This window comes from Trichosurus vulpecula, chromosome 7, assembly GCF_011100635.1.
Source record: "Trichosurus vulpecula isolate mTriVul1 chromosome 7, mTriVul1.pri, whole genome shotgun sequence".
Lineage (NCBI taxonomy): Eukaryota > Metazoa > Chordata > Mammalia > Diprotodontia > Phalangeridae > Trichosurus > Trichosurus vulpecula.
In genome coordinates, this window is record NC_050579.1 from 200,937,930 (window position 1) to 200,959,155 (window position 21,226).

The 21,226-nt window shown below is 39.6% G+C and overlaps 1 protein-coding gene across 1 annotated transcript in view; it reads left to right on the top strand.

Moving 5' to 3' along the window:
* The window catches only part of IMPG1 (interphotoreceptor matrix proteoglycan 1), a 318,324-nt gene that overhangs the window by 282,313 nt on the left and 14,785 nt on the right, over positions 1-21,226 (top strand). Inside the window, exon 16 of the mRNA XM_036768304.1 lies at positions 18,340-18,550. Coding sequence (XP_036624199.1) covers positions 18,340-18,550 — 211 coding nt within the window. The remainder of the gene's footprint in view (positions 1-18,339; positions 18,551-21,226) is intronic.

Sequence of the window (21,226 nt, forward strand, 5' to 3'; positions counted from 1 at the left end):
ACATAACGTGTGCCTAATCATTGCCAGTTTTGATGATTGTGGCTAATATGCAGTCATGTCAATCCAGCCAACCCTTAATTATAAAGTATGTAGTAATACAGGCCTGGGATAGAACAGATCGTTGAAATGCCAAAGAATCCCCAAAGGTTATTGTAGCAAATCCAGAAAATCCTCCTGATTCCTGGATTCAGGATCTGAAGTTGGAAGGACTCCCTGTCTCCTGTTTGCTAGTGCTAATCCAACTTGTCCCTGATACCCTCCTTATTAGAAAAAGGGAGATTAGTAGGTATTGAAAACCACTAGCTGCTCCCAACAACAAAACATCACTAGTGATTAAGTATAACTTTCTCCTCTAATGTAATCAGAAGGCTATAGAATAATGGACAAGAATTTACCCCCAGGGTGACTAACTACATCTTGTGACCTGGTAGCTACATACTACAGTATAAAGAGACCTGGGTCCAGATTTAAGCCATACTCTGACATGAGTCTTGTGCCGTCCTAGTCATTCCTCCAGCCTCAGTTTCTTCATCTGTAAAATGAAGGGTTTGGACCAGATGGCCTCTGACCACTCAATTTATAAGTCATTCAAACTTTCCGGTTGTCATTTTCCCCAATTGTAAATTTAAAGGCTAAAATTCTGACTAGGAATTGATAGATAATTTTAAAGGGGAGATTGGAGAGAAAATAAACAGCAGTCCAGAGTATGCTGGCAATAGATTTTCTTTGGGAAGAGATCTCCACAACCTATATACCTTCCTTCTTCCCATCCCCCTCACCCCAAAATTGGGTATTTGGTAATGGTAAATGTAGTTTAACTCTTTCCTATCAGATACTCCTTCTCACATATGCCAAAATTAAATGGTTTGATTTTTATTGTCTTCCCCTACCGTTGCCAGCTCTCTGGCTGATGTACTATGAAGAGGCAAAATTGTGATACAGGTAAAGTTTATTTCCCCATCTCTACTTTCAGAGCTCTTTAAAAAAATTTTTATATTTTTAATTCATTTTAATTGAATTTTAAAAATTTTGAATTATTCTCAACATATACATGAACATTTCTATCAACAAAGAATAACAGAAACAGAGGACTGTAGGTGAATCCATAAATCTCTCCTATGTAATCAAGCAATCGATAAATATTTGTTAAGTACCTACTATGTGTCAGGCACTGTGCTAAGCCCTAGGGATACAAAGAGAAGCAAAAGATAGCCTTTGCCCTCAAGAAGCTGACAGTCTAATGGGGAAGACAGCATGCAAACAAATATATGCAAAGCAAGCTAGATACAGGATGAATTAGAAATAATTAACAAGGGGAAGGCACTGGAATTAAGAGGAGTTGGGGAAGGCTTCCTGTAGAAGGTGGGATTTTAGTTGGGACTTAAAGGTGGCCAGGAAAGTGAGTAGACAGACTTGAGGAAAGAAAGCAATCCAGGCCAAAGGGACAGCCAGAGAGGATGCCTAGTGCTGAGACAGGGAGTGTCTTACTCATAGAACAACCAGGAGGCCAGTGTCACTGGATTGAAGAACACCTATCGGGAGTAAGGTGTAAGAAGACTGGAAAGGTAGAGGGGTCTATCTAGAACAAGTAGGAGGGTTAGCTCTGGTAAGAAGACTACTCCATCATGTGAGACAGGAATGAAGGACATAGTAGCAAAAGACATCTGAGAAATAGGAGATGAGGAACAGGGGGAAGAGGCAGTTCACAGCAAATGGATTCCATTTTTTCTGTAAAATAGGATGCAAGGCTCTGGCTGAAAGAGTTGGGAAAGGGGAGCCATGGGAGATTTGAGGAAGGATGAAAAGGTTTGAGGGAAGAGTCCCTGTAGAGAGTAGGATAATATGTTGATAACCTTGGTTAGCTTGAAGGGTCTCTTTCAGTCATTCAGTCAGTCAGTAAGCATTTATTAAGCAGTTACCATGAGGCAATTCAATGACACAATAGAGAACCAAGCCTGAAGTCAGGAAGACCTGAGTTCAAATTTCACCACATTCTTTCTGACCCTGAAAAATCACTTAACCTCTATTTGCCTTGGTTTCCTCAACTGTAGAATGGAGACACTTACCTCAAAGGGCTGTGGTGAGGATCAAGTGAGATAATGATTGTAAAGTACTTGGTAGATTGCCCAGCACACAGTAAGACCCATAAATGTTTGGCATACTGCCTGACACATAGTAGGCTCTATATAAATACTTATTGTCTTCTCTTCCCTGCTAAGCACTAGGAATACAAAAAAAGGTGAAAATAGTCCCTGCCCTCCAGGAGCTTACATTCTAATGAGGGAGGCAACATATAAATAACTAGGTAAAGACAAGATAATCTCAGAGGGAAGGGGGGGGAGAAGAAAGAGGAACTACTGGGTACCCGAAAAACCTCCTACAGAAGGGGAGATTTGAGCTGAATCTTAAAGGAAGCCAGGAACACTAAGAGGCAGTTGGGAAGAGCAGCACATCCCAGAATGGAGGAGGGGCAGCCAGGGCAAAGTCACTGAAGCAGGAGATACAGGGTAGTATAGGAGAGACTACAAGCTAGCGAAATACTATAGATATATAGAAATAGATATATAATTTATTATATAATATATAATACGATATAGTATACATAGTAAGCTAGTATAATGCTCTGAATTCCCTGCCAGTCAGCTCATGCTAGCCAAGCCCTGAAGGGCCCCATTGTCCAGAGCAGCATCCCATTCTTAAGTGTTCAACCTTCCAAAACCTCTGTGTCACATTTCCCCTAGATGTTGATCTCAACTAATGAGTTATTCAGAAAAACAAAGCAAACTTCTTACCTTGAAACTTCACTCCTACCTTGGGGGTCTTCTAACCCTAGAAAATAGCTCCATCCCTGCCATATCTTCCTCTGACTGGTCAGTGGCTCTCCCCCTCCATTATTTTAAGGAAAGTATCTAGGTGAGTCATGTTTGTTCCTTCATTTCTCTCTGGCCTCCATTCCTGACTCTCTGGACTTCTTTTGTCACCATGCTTCAGCAGCCTTCATCCTATAAGATTCCTCAGTGCCTCTACTCTTCTCACTCGCCATTACAATCCCTTTCTCTGATTGGGTGTTTCTACCCAGAATCTCCATTCTAAGGATGAGCCCCCAGCTAGTCATTTTCAATCCTTGTTTACTCTCTAGTCCCCCTTCTTAACTCTTTGGATTTGTGTTTTCTCCACCATACCCTCACCTGGGCACCTTCTGTCCCCTTTCCAACTTTTTTTAATGTGTTTTCTGCCCTGACTAGAAGACTATAAGCTCCTGGAGGGCAGGGACTAACTTTCTTTTTGCTTCCATTTGTACCCTCCATTGCTTAGCACAGTGAATTCTTGTCATCTTGACAATAATCTGTTAGCTCGAGAATGAGGCTCATTGTGAGCTCATGCTAAACTTTCTATACTATGCTATATTGCTATACTTCCCATGAGATTTACCCACACTTACTAACAGGTTTACCCTTTCCAGGAAAAAGTGTCCAAAGCCAGTTAAAATGTACATAGGTTTAAACGTCCCTTAAAGAGTGATTTAAATGGTAGAAATTTCACGCAGCCTGACAGACCACGAAAAGAATACACCAGGAGGAAATATTTGAGTACATTGTGCCTTCTAGCCCTGCTAAAGAAATACAATCAGTCTTCAAAATGACAGCAGCTTTACATTCCTTGAAATCGTGGGAAAGTAAAATTTTTAACTCAGGATCTAATGCCCAACTTCTTATAGACATGATCGAAAGCATCATTTCACCCACTATTTACCCATCTAGCAGTGATAGGGATATACAATATACAATATAAAGCTTGTTAAGGTAGATTGAGATCAAATATGGGGACATGATGCATACTGTTTAATTATTTTATTTTATCTATGCAGATAAAATATCTGAGAGACAGCATGGCATAGCAGATAAGGAACTGGCCTTGGAGCCAGAAAGATGTGGCCAGGTTCAAATCTTGCCTCTTATACATCCTGGCTGGGTGACTCTGGACTTAACTTCATAACCTCTTGGTGCTCTAAGCAACCCTCTAAAACTAAGTTACAGAACAGGTTCTGACTAGCATTGGTAAAGAGAGTTTTCTTATCTGGAAGTTCCTTATATCAGTCAAATCATAACTTCCTGGGGCAACTAGGTGGTACAGTGAATAGAGCACAGGCCCTGGAGTCAGGAGGACCTGAATTCAAATCTTGACCCTTGCTAGCTTTGTGACCTGGGGCAAGTCACTTAACCCCAATTGCCCTGCCAAAAAAACAAACTAAAATGAAAAACAGATGATGAGTGAAGTTTTTCTTTAACTGTTCCTTTCAAATTTTGCAAATGCGCTATAACATTTCCTTACTTTCTCATGCTGTCTCCTCCTCACTGTTTTCTTTCCAATTCACATTTTAAAAAATTAACATTATTACTTCTGTAATATTTCAGTAGGAAAACATAGGTTTATTTTTTTGTTTTTTTTTTAATCAAGTATTCCACAAAATCACATCAAAAATTTCTCATTCCCTCTAGGGGTTACATATATCCAGATTGGAAACTCCTGCTAATCCAATCCCTAATCTTATAAATTAGGCAGCTCGGATATAGAAAGGCTAAGGGATTTGTCCAAAATCATACACGGCAAGTACATACAGTCCTGCATGTATAAAGTCCCTAAATTTCCTTTTAGAAGTGTAGAAAAGTCAACTGTTGTTGAGGAAGAAGGAAGGAGAGAGTGATAGAATGTTGTTTCCAGTTCTAAGAGAAGCAGAGAGAGAAAAAGGCATCACCATGGTAATTTCCTTCCAAATTCTGACAAACATCTGAATTTTTTGTTGCATCTTAATCTACTGTGGGGGCGACCTATATGTTTGTCCAAATGCCACCTGTCATAGGACTGATACAAAGTGAATGTGGCATATTCCTTCAGTTCCTTTGGATTTATATTCACCTTCTGCAAACCTCCTGAGTGATTGCATCCATAATTTTAAAGGTAAACAAATGTTAGAATTTTGTGTGATTCATCAACTGAAAAACCAAATAGATCATGGTCATCTCAGTATTTGGCTAGCATCCCAAGTAAGCAAAGCCCTCTTTCACTGGAAATGTAATGAAAATTCTTCAAAAGCACAGAGGTTTTATGCCGGTTATCTGTGCAAGTGGAAGATTTCTGAAATGCAAACTCATACATAAGTTATCTTCTCCTTGCATTCGGAAGAAACTTCCACAAACCTAGGCAGATAGACCATAAAACTAGTGAGAGGGAAATTGTTAAATTAATTACAGTCTCACAGCCAAAGTAGGGATCAACATTCTCACTGATATTCTCATCAACAAACTCATCGTCTTTGGAAAATATCAAATCTTCAGAACTAATCTACTCTCCTAGAAAATGGTTCTAAAGAGTCGCAAAGAGAAATTGTACCAGTATTCCAATCCAATAAAGCAGATTTTATCTGCCTACGAATAGTTATAGTCAAATTCATTTTAAACTGTCTTAGAAAGAATTTTACCCAGGTAAATATTATAGTAAATTGTTTCTTCTCAATAAAATTTGCCATATTCTTAGAATGTGAGAGCTGTTCACTCATAGAAACAAATGCAGGCAATCCAAAATTTTCAGAATGATCATTTTATAAACAACTGAGTTTAAAATGTCCCATAGAAATGTCCCATCTGAGTTACAAATATCAATCCAGAGAGGCACTTACCTGTCCAGCTGGCACAGAAGAAGAATATCCATTCCCCATCCTGCTACCCCTCCAGGAGTCTGTTTCCTTTGCCACTACTGACCCCATCTTGCTAGAAACTCGACCTTTCTCAAGGGTCTCAACCATCAGAGGCTTTCTTCCACATGTCCCACACTTGTCCTCAATCATTCACTTCTACAGGTCTACACTGCTACTAGAGACTCTGTCTCCACCTTTCACTTCCCCACCTCAAAGATGTTAGATAAGTAAAGTGTTATTGTAGATATCAAGCCAGCACTATCCTAGAATAGAGGTTGCAGATGTCTTCTTGGTGGGTAAGGTTACCAGTCAATACAAAGAGAATAGAGAAGATGAAAGTACAAGTTTCCTACTAACATGCAATAACCAGCAGCTTGAAAGCATTTAGCCAGACTTTGCCCTGTCTCCCAGAGTGGGAATAGGAAATGAAAAGGGTCAGAAAAACAGGACCTCCATCAAAGGGGATTTCCTCAGGGAGAAACTTTTTATTTTGTTAACCAGGGTAAGCTATGACTCCACTCCCAAATTTTTTTACCCATGTATCATTGTCTAAATAATACCATTATAGGTTCCTCCTTTTGAACTATGACAATCTGAACTCCCCATATTTCTCTTGGAAGGAAGGAAGGAAGGAAGGAAGGAAGGAAGGAAGGAAGGAAAGGAAAGCAGAAAGAGGAAAGGAGATGAGAGGAGGAGAGGAGGGAGAGGGGAGGAGAAGGGAAGAGAGGAGAGAGGAGGGGAGAGAAGGAGAGGGGAAGAGAGGAGAGGGGAGGGAAGGAAATATGGGCTTAGCGCAGTCACTGATTGTAGAAACCACGACCTTTGCCTTCAGTTTTTCCCAGCATCAGGGGCTTTTCCAGTGAGGTCTGTCTTCTCTTTATGGGCAAAGTATTTAAGCTTCAGCTTCAGATTTGACCTTCTAGTGAACAGTTTGGATTTGACCTCCTTGCTCTCCAAAGGACTCTAAAAAGTCTTCTTCAGCACCACAGTTCAAAAGCAACATTTTATGGTGCTCAACTTTTCTTATGGTCCAACTCTCACAACCATACATTGCTACTGAAAAATAAACATCACTTTGATTATATAGACATTTGTTGGCAAGGTGATGTCTCTGCTTTTTAGCATGCTGTCCAGATTTGCCATAGCTTTTCTTCCAAGTGGCAAGTATCTTTAAATTTCATGGCTGCAGTCGCCATCACTGATGGCACCCAAGAAATAATATCTGACAGTGTTTCCATTTCTTCTCCCTCTATTTGCCAGGAAGTGATGGGACCAATTACTTTTTTTTATGTTAAGCTTCAAGACAGCTATTATACTATCCTCTTTCACCCTCTTCAAGAGGCTTCTCAACTCTTCTCACCTTCTATCAGCAGAGTGGTATCATCCACATTTCTGAGATTGTTGATTGTTGTGCTCTATCCACTGAGCCACCCACAATAGTTATTGCCATTTTACCTTATATAGAGGAGACATGGCTCAATCAATAGAGGTCTGAGTCAGGAAGGCCCACCTTCAAGTCCTGCTTCTGACACATATTTGTTGCATGACCTTTCACTAACTCAAGTGACTCTCACAGACTAAATTACAGAACAGTAGCAGATCCATGAGGAGGCAGCTAGTTGACTCAGTGCATAGAGTGCTGAACCTGGAGTCAGGAAGACCTGAGTTCAAATCTGTCCTTAGACCCTTATTAGCTATGTGATGCTGGGCAACTCACTTAACCTCTGTTTGCCTTAATCGGCTAGAGAAGGAAATGGCAAACCACTTCATTATCTTTGCCAAGAAAACCCCAAGGACAGTATGATCCCATCTTATCAAGGCAATAAACACAACATAGATGATAATTGTGAATATGCCTATGTAGTTCTGTATTGCAAAATATGAAGACCCTCCATTAGAAGGTAGAAGGAGTAAAAACAGACACCAGAGGACCATGATCCTATAACCAGTAAGTCCATCCCATCCCAGCAGCAAGCAGCTCCCAAAACCAGTCAGCCCACTTTATCATAACAGCAAGGAACTTAAAACACAATATCACAGCATGGAGCCTTGCTATCCTCATTAGCCTTCCGCCCCCCTGCTGGAGCTTCCCACAAATAATCACTCACAGCCAGCACCCTCACCCTCTCACCCTCAGTTCTAACTTCTCTCTCCACATTCCTATGACACACTTTCCTTTTCCTCTCATCATGTTCCTCCCACCACACGTGACTTAGACTTCCTGTGACTTAAGTAGGTCACATGGCCTATTAATGGGTGAGGAAAGATATTCAAACCTAAATTGTCATTACAGATCCACAGGGTCGAGGAAAAGCCAGACATGACTGAACAACTGAACAAGCTGATCTACATTAGCAGAGGGAATCTCCTCAGGGAAGTTTGTCCACTAGGAGTTCCTTATACTCATGAAATCACATCTGGACCAATCTTGTTGTTGCTGTTGTTCATGTGTTTCAGTTGTGTCCACACTCTTTGTAACCCCATTTGGGGTTACATTTCCTTCTCCAGCTCATTTTAAAGATGAGGAAAACTGAGGGCAGACAATGTTAAGTGGACTTGCCCAGGGTCACACAGCTAGTAATCCCTTATATTTATAAAATACTTTAAAAGATCACAAAATGCTTCCAGGTATATTACCCTGCTAATTCTCACAGTAATACTATAAGATAGGCAATGTGAGCATTCTGTTATTTGCCAATGAAATTACTGAGATTCTGAGACGTTTACTTACCCAAGGCCCACACAGCTAGTAAAAGCTGCAGCAAGGTGGTGCCACAAACAGATTCTGGGCCTGGAGTCAGGCAGACCTGAGTTTGAATCCAGCCTCAGAAGTTCATTAGGTATGTGCCCCTGACTCAGTTTACACAACTGTAAAATAGCACCTACCTCACTATTATGAGAATCAGTAAATCAATAAACATTTATTAAGCACTACTATATGCCAGGCAATGTGTAAGCACTGGGGGTGCAAAGAAAGGCAAAGACAGTCCCTGCCCTAGAGAAGTTCCTGATATAATAAGAGGATCAAAAGAGACAATATTTATAAAAACACTTAGCACAGCACTTGTCAGCATAGTGGTACTTATAAATGCTTGTTTCCTTTCTTCTACTACAATACAATTTTCCAACTACTATCTCATTAATTCAATATTCTATACAAGCGGATCAAAATACTTGGCAATGGTCAAATGGTTTAACCTCATTAATAGATATGGGTCTATCAACTCAATATCTCATAGAGAGGATCAAAGCCCTTGGCATGGTGAAAGGGTGAAATGATGGAAATAGACAAGATTCAATCAGTGGAAAAGATGGTAAACCTTAGGACAGAGCTGCCTTGCTACTATATCCTACAAGCCATTGGCCTTTCCCAGCTACCTTTCAACTGAGCCTCCCTATATGTTTTATCTCTCCCTATTAGAATTGGCAACTTGAGAGCAGGGACTTACTGGATTTTTATTTGCATGCCAGGAATTTAACACAGTGTTTGGCATACAGTAATCACTTAACGAATGCTTTCTCATTCATTCAAGAAAGTGTTTCACATTCGATTCACTAATGCAAGTCATAACTCCATCAATCTCATCAACAAGCATTTATTAAGTGCTTACTATGTGCCAGACACTGTGCTAAGTGGTCGGGATACAAATACAAGCCAAAAAGAAAGACCCTGCCTGTATGGAGCTTACATTCTAATTAGGGAAGACATGCTAAGAAGTGAGCAGAAGAGGGAGAAAGTAAAGAAGGTAGGGGAATTGTAGCAAAGTCTGGAAAGTCAAAATCATAGCCAGAAGAAGAATGAAGCGTGGTCAGCCTGATCCCATCCCAAAATGGATACCCCAAAAATGGGAGTAGGGGGCCAGGATGGTGAAGAAATGTTCTAGGGTGATTTCCTGGTCTTCGTGATTTACCACAACAAAAAATATAACATCATTTGATGACCAATCTCTTGGTATTGGACCTCTCCAAATTTAGTTGGAAAAATCCATCATTAGGACCATATCCGAAGTCTTCCCAACTCAATAAAATCTGTCAGAGTTTACAATTCATACCTACAGCCTTCAAGAATCCAGGGTCACCTACAATGCCATGATGGGTCAGTAGAAGTAGAATTTAATGGATGATATGAGGAAATGATCAAATAATAACTTTTTCTTACCCTTTTGAACTAAACCATCAGTTTAGCAGTTAATGCCAATAAATATATGTTCTGAAATTAATTTAAATGTCAGTAGTTTTTAAAAAGTCATTATCTATTCCAGTGGGATGTATGAATGTTCTGTAGTCATCATTTGTCAGCATCCTCTATAAGCCATTTTGAAAGTCTCTTTCTCCCGGTAGAATAATACCTTAATACCAGTTACACAGAGTTCCAGTGGGTCCTTAGCCTCATCAGCTTCTTCCTGACCGGGTATAGCAGCAGAGTGATACAGGCATTGCAGTACCTACATAGACATTAAGTTTGCAACAAACTGAGAAAGAGCTATTAATTGCTTGAGGTTTATCAGTGTGTGTGTGTGTGTGTGTGGTGTGTGTGTGTGTGTGAGTGAGAGAGAGAGAGAGAGAGAGAGACAGAGAGAGAGAAAGAGATTCTGATTGTGGGAACCATCAACAAGTATATATTAAGGGTGCTAGGTGCTATGCTACAAAGTGGGGATACAATAGAAAAAAAAAGAAAAAGAAACAGTATCTACTCTTGGGAGTTTTCATTCTATCAGGGAATTCAAAACCTACATATTTAATATCTCCCACGTAGGTGCTGAAGCATTTTGGGATTTGTAGTCTATTGGCTTAAAGCAGTCTCTTCTTAACCCAGAGAAAAAAATGGAAGGGATTATCCCAAGATTTAAATAGCAAAGAGGAATTAGAGTTTGAGATATTGAAGAAGAGTTGAGCTTTGAAGGAAACTACAGATTCTAAGAGGCAGTGGATGTAAGGACAATTTAATTCAGTATACCTTTATTAAGTGCCTACTATATGCCAGGTACTATACTAAGTGCTAGACCACAAGCCCCTAAAATTGCCATGATTCCATGGAAGGAAAACTTGAACAGGCATATATGAGCCGCTTAGGAGATGCTTGCCATCGGGAGGCAGCTACACTTGCACCGCCAAGGGAATGTAGAAGGAAAATAAGGCACCCAGCCTATGGATTCTGCAGCAGCTGCTTTCTCAAATGCCCTCCAGCTAAGAACAGGAGACAACAGGCTCCATCACCCTCGGTGAACCCAGATGGGACAATGCTACCTCCCACCCCCAACAGTCATAGGCCCTCCCACTGGATACAAGCACAAGACTCATCAGCTTCCCAGACTGCTTTGTCTTCTATGAAATCTGGTCACTAATAATGCATGATTCTGCAGCCTTCTAGAAAAAAGCTAGATGCTAGAACTCTCGTAGTCATTTAGAAGGTAGTGGATCTGCGTGACTGTGAAACTATAGAAGGGATTTTTGTATGCCATTATACTTGGCAGATCCTAAGAGACTGTAAGAATGGACTTATTCAAACACAAATTTCACCAGCTGGAAGTTGCTGAACAATTGTATTACTAGGTGATAATGATTACATCAGGCTTTCCAGAAGAGCTACCTTCTGCCACGGTGCACATTCCTTTTCTCTGGTTTCATCCTCCTTGCCACTACCAAAGATTTTTTAAGGTCACAGAAATCAGTTGAGGTATATAAAACTTTTAAACATGACCTTAAGGCAGTTTTCAAGGTTTTTTTGAAATAGAGAGCCATCTAGTGGACACTAAGAATCAGTACAAGGGGGAAAAAACCATCTATAGGACAAACCAGGCCCCAAAGCAACACGCTTAGATTTTTAGAATTTAAAATAACGAACACAGCAAATCTCCTTATAAATATCCAGGTGGCAAGAGACTCTACTGAGGAAACATCGATAAAGTGGAGCATGTAGGGGCTGAGATGAGAAAATTTTAATTCTCCTGCCAGCTTCATTGATAAAGAATTTTTTTTACAGTTTCTAACTCATAGCTGATGCTTATAAATGTTTGATAAATTCAGTTTCATATAATTACATGGTAAATATGTTACATTTTTTCAAGACCATGAACCACAGAGGAATTGGGATGTAGAAGAAAGACTAAGAGACCGAGAGTCAGGAGACCTGAGTGCTAAGCCTACTCTCTGCCAGACTAGTTTTATGTCCTCAAAATAGCCACTCCCTTCTTTGGGCCTCAGTTTCACAACCTGTAAAATGAAGCCATGGATGTTTTCTAATGCCTGATGTTTCCTAAGCTCCCTCTCCACTCTAACATCCTTTGACTTTCTTTAGTCCCATCCATAAAGTACCATGTTTAATTAAATACCTTCGATGGACTGATTACTATCCCAAAAGTATCCTCTGTCTTCCTTATGAGGATTGTAATGGTAGGTTATATTTATTTTAAGAATTTGAATTTCATTTATTCATTCATTCAACAAATATTTTATTACCTACCAACTGTGTCCTAGGCAGTGTAGTAGGTGTTGAAGATATGAAGATTAAAAACAAAACAGACTCTGCTCTCAAGGAGCGGGGGTGGGGGGGGAACAACATGTATAGGGGTAAGTCAATGTTGTCACTAAAAACTGGGAGTATCAGAATAGAAATTGTGTAGGCATTTGAGGTACTTTCAAGGTACTAGGCCTTAAAAGACATTAGGGGTACATGAGTCTGTGTGGAATAGGGGTTTGAGAACTGATGGACAAACTGACTTTGTGGAACAGAGTGACAAACATTCCCTTTGAACACTGAGAATAATTTTAGCAATTATGAAAGACTTCAGAATACTAATCAACGCAAAGACTGATAGCAATTTCAAAAGACTGGAAACGAAGCATGCTACCCACTCCTGACAGAAAGATGATAGACTTGGGGTACAGAATGAGACGTATATTTTTGAACACAACTAATGCAGAAATTTATTTTGCTTGACTATGCATATTTTCATAAGAGTTCTATTTTTCCTCATTTTTTTCCAATAGAGAAGGATAAAGTAGGAGTCAAAGAAAATAGATTGTTAATTAAAAAAAACAAGTTTTAAAAAGAGTATGATTTTGGACTATCAAGATCTTCGAGCTATAAGACTGACTTGAATCATATTTGGGAGTTTCTAAAGAGACATACACAGAGTCTACAAAAAAAGACATGAAAAGCAGCAAGGACTATATGAAATGAGCAACAGCAGAAATAAAGGAGAGGGCATCTCCATCAAGTTAGAAAGAATTGGTGACCACACTGGGGCATGGTGTCAGAAGTTCAGAGAGTCAGAAGCAGCTCAGGGAGAGGAGTAGAATTATAACATGAGTATAGCCTTATTTAAAATGTAGGTTCCTGGAGGAATTTGCCTATGAGAGGAAGGGGCTACAGGGAGGGAAGGATTTCGCTTTGGAGGGTGAGAAGACTGTATGATCTCACCCTCAGTACTAAGCATGATCTTGGACTGGGACAAGAAGTTTGTGAGCCCATTATGTAGGTCAGAGCTATCAAAATGCGGCCCGTGGGCTTCATGTGCGCAGTGTGATTTATGTGGTCCACCTACAAGCATAGAAATTTACACAAATGCTTCAGTAGAACCGCAAAACTCTCACTAAAATGGCAAATCAAAATATTGTCTATTGTTTCAAAAAAACCTAAGGTTGGACAGCCCTGATGTAGGTGACATAGTCTCATTGGGGTGCAATTCAAACAGCACAATTTACCTCCATTAACAACACTATCTCCTTGCTTTTCCCAAGACTGAAAGGATTTCTGGCCAGCCTCACAGCCCAGGGGTTCTCCTGGCAACAGCAGTGAAATCAAGGGCAGTGAGTAAGTAGGCCTATAGGTACTGTGGGTGGCAGTTGTGGAGCCCAGGGGACCCTTGGGCACCCACCTGAGCAAACAGAAAGAGGGCACACAAAAAGCAGTGCCAGTGTCCAGAAATGGTCATAAGGCTCAGGTTACCGAGAATGTGATGTCAGAGGAGCCCCACAGCCACGGAGGCAGTAGCAGAGATGGTGGCTTTGTGAGTCATGGGGGATTGCTGTTTTTTTTTCTTTTGGAGTGCTTTTCAGCTAAAACGATCAAGTGCTTGCTTTTGATTGATTTGAGTCTTGCCTTTGATTGAATCAAGAGTCTTTGATGACCTGCTTAAGTTACAGAAAAGCCTAAGTCACGTGAGTTTGAATCACATGGTTGTGATGCCCTCTGACCCTGAAGAAGTGTATATATACTCTGAGGTTAGCATTTTGCTTTGGGGGCTCACTCATTGGAAGAGTGTATGTGTGATTTGGCCAGACAAGATTCTGGGTAGCCATTAAGGAGTCCCCTAGCTTTGAAAATCCAGATGTTGGTGCTTCTCTCTCTGGTAACTATGTATGTATTGCTATGGACAGACAGAAGCCCTGTCTGCTGATTTGTGTTATTTGCTTTGTTTATATAATTTCTGTTTGTAATTTCTGTCTGTGTTTTCTCTGAAGTTCAGGGTGCTGAATTTTCCCCCTGAAATAAGTGAATGATATGTGTATGTTTAATTAAAGTGAGATTGTAAACCCCTTTAAGTTATTTTCCTTCAGAAAAGCAGATCAAAGAACCTGTGATAGCAGCCCTCCTGTGTGCTGGTGTTATTGGTCTTATACCTCCACAGCACCTGCTAATAACATTGGTGTTACAGGAACATACAATCTGAGGCCATCACGTCTGTCCTCCTGGACATGTGTCCTTTCATTTGCTCCTCCTGAGGGACTTATTGGGCCCTGGCAGATACCATGGAATGGAGAATTCAGACTAAGATGCCAATTGTAATTTCACCTTCAAGAACTAAAAGAAATTCTAAAAAATAATGTTTTCCCTAATTTTGCCTCTCCATACCTTTCCAGTAACAGGCATGTAATATTTGTGACTCAATTTTTTTACCTAAATGTTTCCTGTATCCTGATTTTGCCTCAAGACTATTTTGCCTGAAATAATGATATTTTGTAAGAACAATATGATTAACTATGGTTCATTTTTTAATGTCATGGTTTAACACTTTTTAATTTAGTAATTTGAAGGTCTGGTTCTAAGTTCAGTTTATTTTAATACTTGGTTTTCATGGTTGTCACAGCAGAAAAAGATACATCCCAAAGATACATAGATGCAAATGGAAGGCCTGCATCATTAACTGCACTTAATAGATTATGACATTCAGTTTTCAATAGCATTCACCAACTATGCAAAGGTTTTGGCTGGGCTTCAGCTAGCAAATTATCAATTTGCAAACTAGTCAGAAGGTGTTGTACTTTTACATTTATGACAAATGGGTTCAAGATCTACTAAAACTCTTCGTTTATTTTTTTAAGGTTAGAAAATTCTATGTCCAAGATTTTTTAAAGTGTGCGATATCAGCATTTTTATAGGCAACCTATCTTCCTTACATAGAGCAACAAAAAAAAATCACCTAAAGATGGAAACTTTTCTAAACATCCATTTTCAGAATATTCTCTCCATAACACATTTCTCTCAAAAACAATTGCTTTCTCAACTCATTAGAACATCATCTTCACCTTGAAGGCAGAGATCGTATGCTTTTTCTTTTTTCAAAAATATCTACTAGGTAGCACACTTGCTGTGTGTGACACTTGCCATCACAGTAAAGTTTGGCAAATTTGGAACGCTATTTCTTTTATAAAAGAAAAATGTGAAATCATCTTTAAGTTGGAATACTTTGCCACAAGATAACCAGCAAATCTGTTATTAATTCCATCTGACTTCTGGCCAGATAAGATTAGATCTACATTGTTTTTAACCCATATCATAGCTGACAAAGAGCTTATGTTAGGAGTAGAAATCAATTCTTCCCTCTTATTTTTGCCCTCTTATGTTCATATTATTAATGTTATCTTCTATAGGTATCTCTTTAGGCTTCCTATCCATTTTGTGAGGATTCGTTTGGTTAAAATGTATCATAAAATCCACAAATCTATTTAACCTGCAATACCTCCAACAATGTCCTAGAACTAACTCATATCTGCTCAAGAAAGCCAATTGTTAAATTTTCAGTGTGAGCATTTACACCTTGGAAATTGACAAATCAGGACTTGAAAAGTTAATAATGCAAATTAAATATGTGTCATGCATATTTTTTTTCCAGAAAGTCAGTTGTTCAACATTTACCACTATACACCTAAATGTATCACAATACAGTGGAAGTAACAAACAAGTGAGGACACCACTGCAAAACCTCAGTGTTAGAGAACTCTGCCTCTTCCTTCAGGATACCTCATGTAGTATGTGACATGTGACAGCATAACATATGGACAGACTTAGGGCATATTGTGCCCTTGGCACTAAGACTTTTGGGATACCTTGTTATCAGTAAAGCTTAATTTCATTCTTTTTTTAGACTAAAAAATAGAAATACTTCTGTTATGTTCTTCCTAGCTTCCCACCTGCACCATGGATAGGCTTCAGCACCCCATTCTGGAGATTTTTCATTTTTCGATGGATTCCCAAATCAATCTCATGGGAAAATCAGGGAAGGCATAAGCCAATCCACACAGCTTTACCGTGTTTGTACTTCAAAATATACCCAATTCTGTTACACAAAATGGAGGGATGATTCATTTATCTAATTTATCCTTCTTCCTCTCTGGGAGGCAGATGGGCTCAGCCCACTCTGCTGCGTCACTTTTGTGAATATAAGTAGGCCAAGCTGTTCAGAAAGACACAGCTCTCTTTGTAAGTTAAAGATTCACTTTTTAGGGAAAACTTGCACAATTGTCATGAATTACATGTACTAACTAGCAACAAAGAATCAATGCAGCCAGTCTACTTTCTAAACTAAAAGGGAGTTCTCAAAGAGAATGAGGGTTATTGAAAAGTTAGGGCAGCTAGGTAACACAGTGGATAGAGCACTGGCCCTGGAGTCAGGAGGACCTGGGCTCAAATCTAGCCCCAGACACTTACTAGATGTGTGACCTTGGGTAAGTCATTTAACCCCCAGTTGTGCACTAGCGCACACATGAGACAGAGAGAGAGAGAGAGAGAGAGAGAGAGAGTAAGGAAGCAAGTCGTACTATCCTCCTGACTTTTCCTTTTAGAACCAAATATTTGATTTCACATTTGTACCTTTTAGTATATTTATTTACATAACAGGCTCAAAATCAAATTCTCCTGGCAAATAGTTGGTAGAAATATTCTCTTTCTTACATTTGGCATAAGTACCGAAGTAGGACTGGTCTAAAGCAAAATGTGATGCCAGCAAAGGTGATTTTTCAGCTGCCTCACTTTTCTCTTTCTGTTGGCACTCCTCACAGATTAAGTGATCTATGGGCCTTAAGCTTGTTCCATCTTGTTTCTATCAAAATCAACAGCTCTCACTGAAGAATCTGCTGACCTCATTCACACTAAGGGGTAAAATCAATAATAAAATGATGTGTCACCCTTCTAGGGATGGCCACGGTGGTGTGGTGGAAAGAACACTAGAACAGGAATCAGCAGACCTGGGTTCTAGTCTTGGTTCTGTCAATGAGAAATTCACTTTCTCCTTCTAGACCTCAGTTTCTTTATCTGTAAAGTAAGAGAGAATGCACTAGATGATCTCTAAGCTCCTTCTAGTTCTAAAATTCTTCATTCTATCTATCCAGGACATTTTGAAGGGGAAAAAACAGGTATGAAATAGAGAAATTAATGATAAAATAGAGACCGTGACTCTATCTGAATGTAAAAAAGGACAAGGTGGGGGTGATGGTTTGATCCAAGGGAATGATTTTCTAATAGAAGCATTTCTGGGCTCAGCAATAGGCTATAGTAAAGAGGGAAGGGGAGGGAGGCCATTTTTTGGTGGAGGACGTACCTGGAATCTTCCAATCATAGACTTGAAATGACTGACTGTGCATACATACATACATATATATGTACATACTATATATAATATAATAAAATATATTTTATGTGTGTACATTTTATATGTATGTATATGTGCATATACGTATATAGTGTATATTTTAGATGGATAGATAGAGAGTAGATGGATGGATAGATACATAGATAGATAATCCTATACCTGGGCAGCTAAACATCACAGTGGATAGAGCACAGGCCTGGAATCAAGAAGAACTAGTTCAAATCCAGCCTCAGACACTTACTAGCTCTGTGACCCAGGGCAAGTCACTTAACCATGTTTGCCTCAGTTTTTTCATCTGTAAAATGAGCTGGAAAAGGAAATGGCAAACTAGTCTAGTATCTTGGCCAAGAAAACCCCAAATGGTGTTATAGAGAGTCAGACACAACTGAACAACAAAAGCAAAAATCCTGTACCTAATACTATACCATGGTATCTGATTATGTGTGTGTATGTGTATACACTTAAATGATCAAATGCATGTTCTGTGACAAGGTAGAGGTTTATAAGTAGTCTCTATTGGAAATTATTACTTTAAAAAAAACTATTTACTGACAAACATAGTTATATTTAAAGTGAAATGTATTGTTTTTGTCTACAAGCTCTCAATAGCCTCTAAGAGATTATTTTTTAAGTAGGATTATTATTCTACCACTAGGAATATGCCATGAATGTGGTAATAGCAGATTTACTTTGATCCCTCAGCTTCCAGTTCAGCCAAGTACATTGTTTATGCATCATTGCATCGATTAAAACATTTCCTTCTTCTTACAGCTGATCAAGCGGACCCATGCAAATTCATGGCATGTGATGAATTTTCACAGTGTATAAAGAATGAATGGACAAAAGAGGCCGACTGCCTTTGTAAGCCAGGCTATGTCAGCCAAGATGGACTGCCCTGTCAAAGTCTGTGTGACACGGATCCAGGCTTTTGTGCGAACGGAGGAAAATGTGAACTGGTTCCAGGAAAGGGAGCTGTTTGTAGGTAGGCAAATCAATTGAATTGAACACACTGTACTGGAAATCCTGACTTTTGAGAAGCCCATTGTCCAGAGCAATTAACGTAGCATTCCCTTTCAGCCTTTCAGCAATACTTGCTGCAGACCAGTGACCGAAGATTTCAGGCCAATTTCAGAAAGCTATTCTACAAATTCTAAAGCAAGCCACTGCTTTTTTCTAAGAAGGCAAAGTTGCAGGATTACAACTTATTTTATATTCAGAAAGTTCAAGCAGTTAAATATACCAATGTAGAAAGTGGAAAGGGTACTCAGTACTGGACCTGTTCACCTGACTGACCCTGAGCCTCAGTCCCCACATCATCCCCTCAGTGAGGACTAATAATCTACCCTTCTCGAGACCACTATTTCTTACATGAGGTACGTTACAAAAACATTTCCTGAAACTGCTTACATTTTCCTTCTTACAAATTAAAACATCACTTTTGTTTTCCCTTAGGTTGGAAACCAAGAAATAGAGCAGGGATGTAATATTTGTGATAAAGATTTGTTTTCTGTCTGATATTAAGTGACATAAATAAGATTTAGTATTTCATATGGTAGAGGGTATTTTGACAGTTTAAACATTTTTCCCTTCAAAGTAAGATAGTCTTAAAATCAATTCTGTCTTATGTTTAGGTCAAATGAGAAAAGCCCTGGATATGAAGCCAGTGACCTGGTTTTTAATCTCAGCTCTAATATTTACAGTACTCTATGACCTTGGACAACTCAGTCCACCATTTTGGTCTTTATTTCTTCATCAATAAGATGTAGGGGGTGGGGAAAGAACTAAATTTACTTTTAAATCAATTATGAGGAAAGCAAGTGACTTCTTTACTGTTACAAGGATTTCAATCTATATAGCTTGAATTCAGTCAATAACATTAGTAAGAACATAACAATGGCAACGTGGATAGAGAAGACACGAGTTCAAATCTGACCTCAGATATTTACTAGCTCTGTGACTCTGGGCAAGTCACTTAACCCCATTTGCCTCAGTTTTCTAATCTGTAAAATGAACTGCAGAAGGAAATGGCAAACCACTCCAGTACTTTGACAAGAAATCCCCAAATGGGGTTACAAAAAGTTGGAAATAACCGAACAACAACTTCATTTACAAATCTGAGTTATATATCACTCTAAAAGATCCAAGCCCTGAATTCTCAAACTCAGCAACTCTTGAACTTAGGGTTTACCCATGTGGTCACTCCAAAGATAGTGCTCCCCAGGAAAGCTCCCTTCTTGACTATAAGACTAGACCCTGAGACTCTACCATCACCCCCATCTACAGAGGAGATTCAGGTTTAAGAACAGTGGTCTTTAACTCCACTCTAAGATTTCATGTGAGTACATGTTTATACATACGCGCACGCGCACGCGCACGCGCACACACGCATACACGCACACACGCACACACGCACAACACCACACACACACACACCACACACACAGAATAGTAATAGTGATTTATCATGGAAGATGATAGGAGATACACAAAGCCTTAAGGGGAGTTCAAGGCCACTGTTTCTGAACCTTAACCTCCTGTGTAGACAGGAGAGGGGGAATTGCACCCCATATTCCCCCACCCTGGAAGAAAACAATAACGGTGTTCTCCAGCTTGCCACAAGAAGGGGTAGCTAATCCTCAGTCATCCGATCACCAGGATTCCCTGTGTCCTATCAAATGCTTTCAAACTATCTTGACCCCAGGCATTTTTAGCCCTGCCATTGTTTCTGCTACTGCCTTACCCTGAAGACCGCTGAGGTCCAAGACTAGGAAGAGCTAAGCCGCTCAGCTCAGTGCTCTCTAAGACCATGCATCCTCAACTTCACCATTTTCCAAACGTTACTGTACCCTCCTTGCCCGTTTCCTTGCTTTCCACCTGGATAGAGTGCTAGGCTTGGAGTCAGGAAACCTGAGTTGAAATCCAGGCTTAGTCATTCACTAGCTGTGTAACCCTGGGCAAGCCACTTAATCTCTCTCTGCCTCAGTTTCCTCAAATATAAAATGAGAATACCTTGAGAGGTTGTTGTGAGGATCAAACAAGATAATATTTGTAAAAGCACTTAGCACAGTGCTTGTCTTATATAAGCAGTGCAGCTTATATAAATGTTCATTTCCTTCCTTTCCCATTCCCCTTCCGCCTCTTATCCTAAAACTGTAATCAATTCACAACTATCATTGCCTCTAGAAAAGGTGTATTAGTAAATTGCATGGTTCCACTCAACATCATCGTGACTTCCCTGACCATAAATCTTTTCCCTGGCTACCACTCCACGTATATATTTTCTCTTACATTAGAATGGAAGTTCCTTGATGTCAGGTATTGCCTCAATTTAGGATAATTAGTTCATTTTAAACTTAGGAGCAATGCAATGGCCCCTAATGTCCACATAAGTTCCCTCCCTTGCAGCTTTAAGGAGTTTATTTTAGACTAAAAGTTATGAATTCTATTACAATTGCTCCAAGAATCCACTTGGGAAAATTCACAATTTATAGTAGTTGGGCTCTCTGCCTAGGTTTACACTTGTTTCTCTACTTAATTCCTCCTTCTTGTAGTAGAGGCAAAATACAAATAACAAAACAGAAGATTAGTGTATAAAATCTGTGGATAGACAGACATCAGGAAGGGGAGCTAGGGAAAGGGCAGACCTTCTCTCAGAATT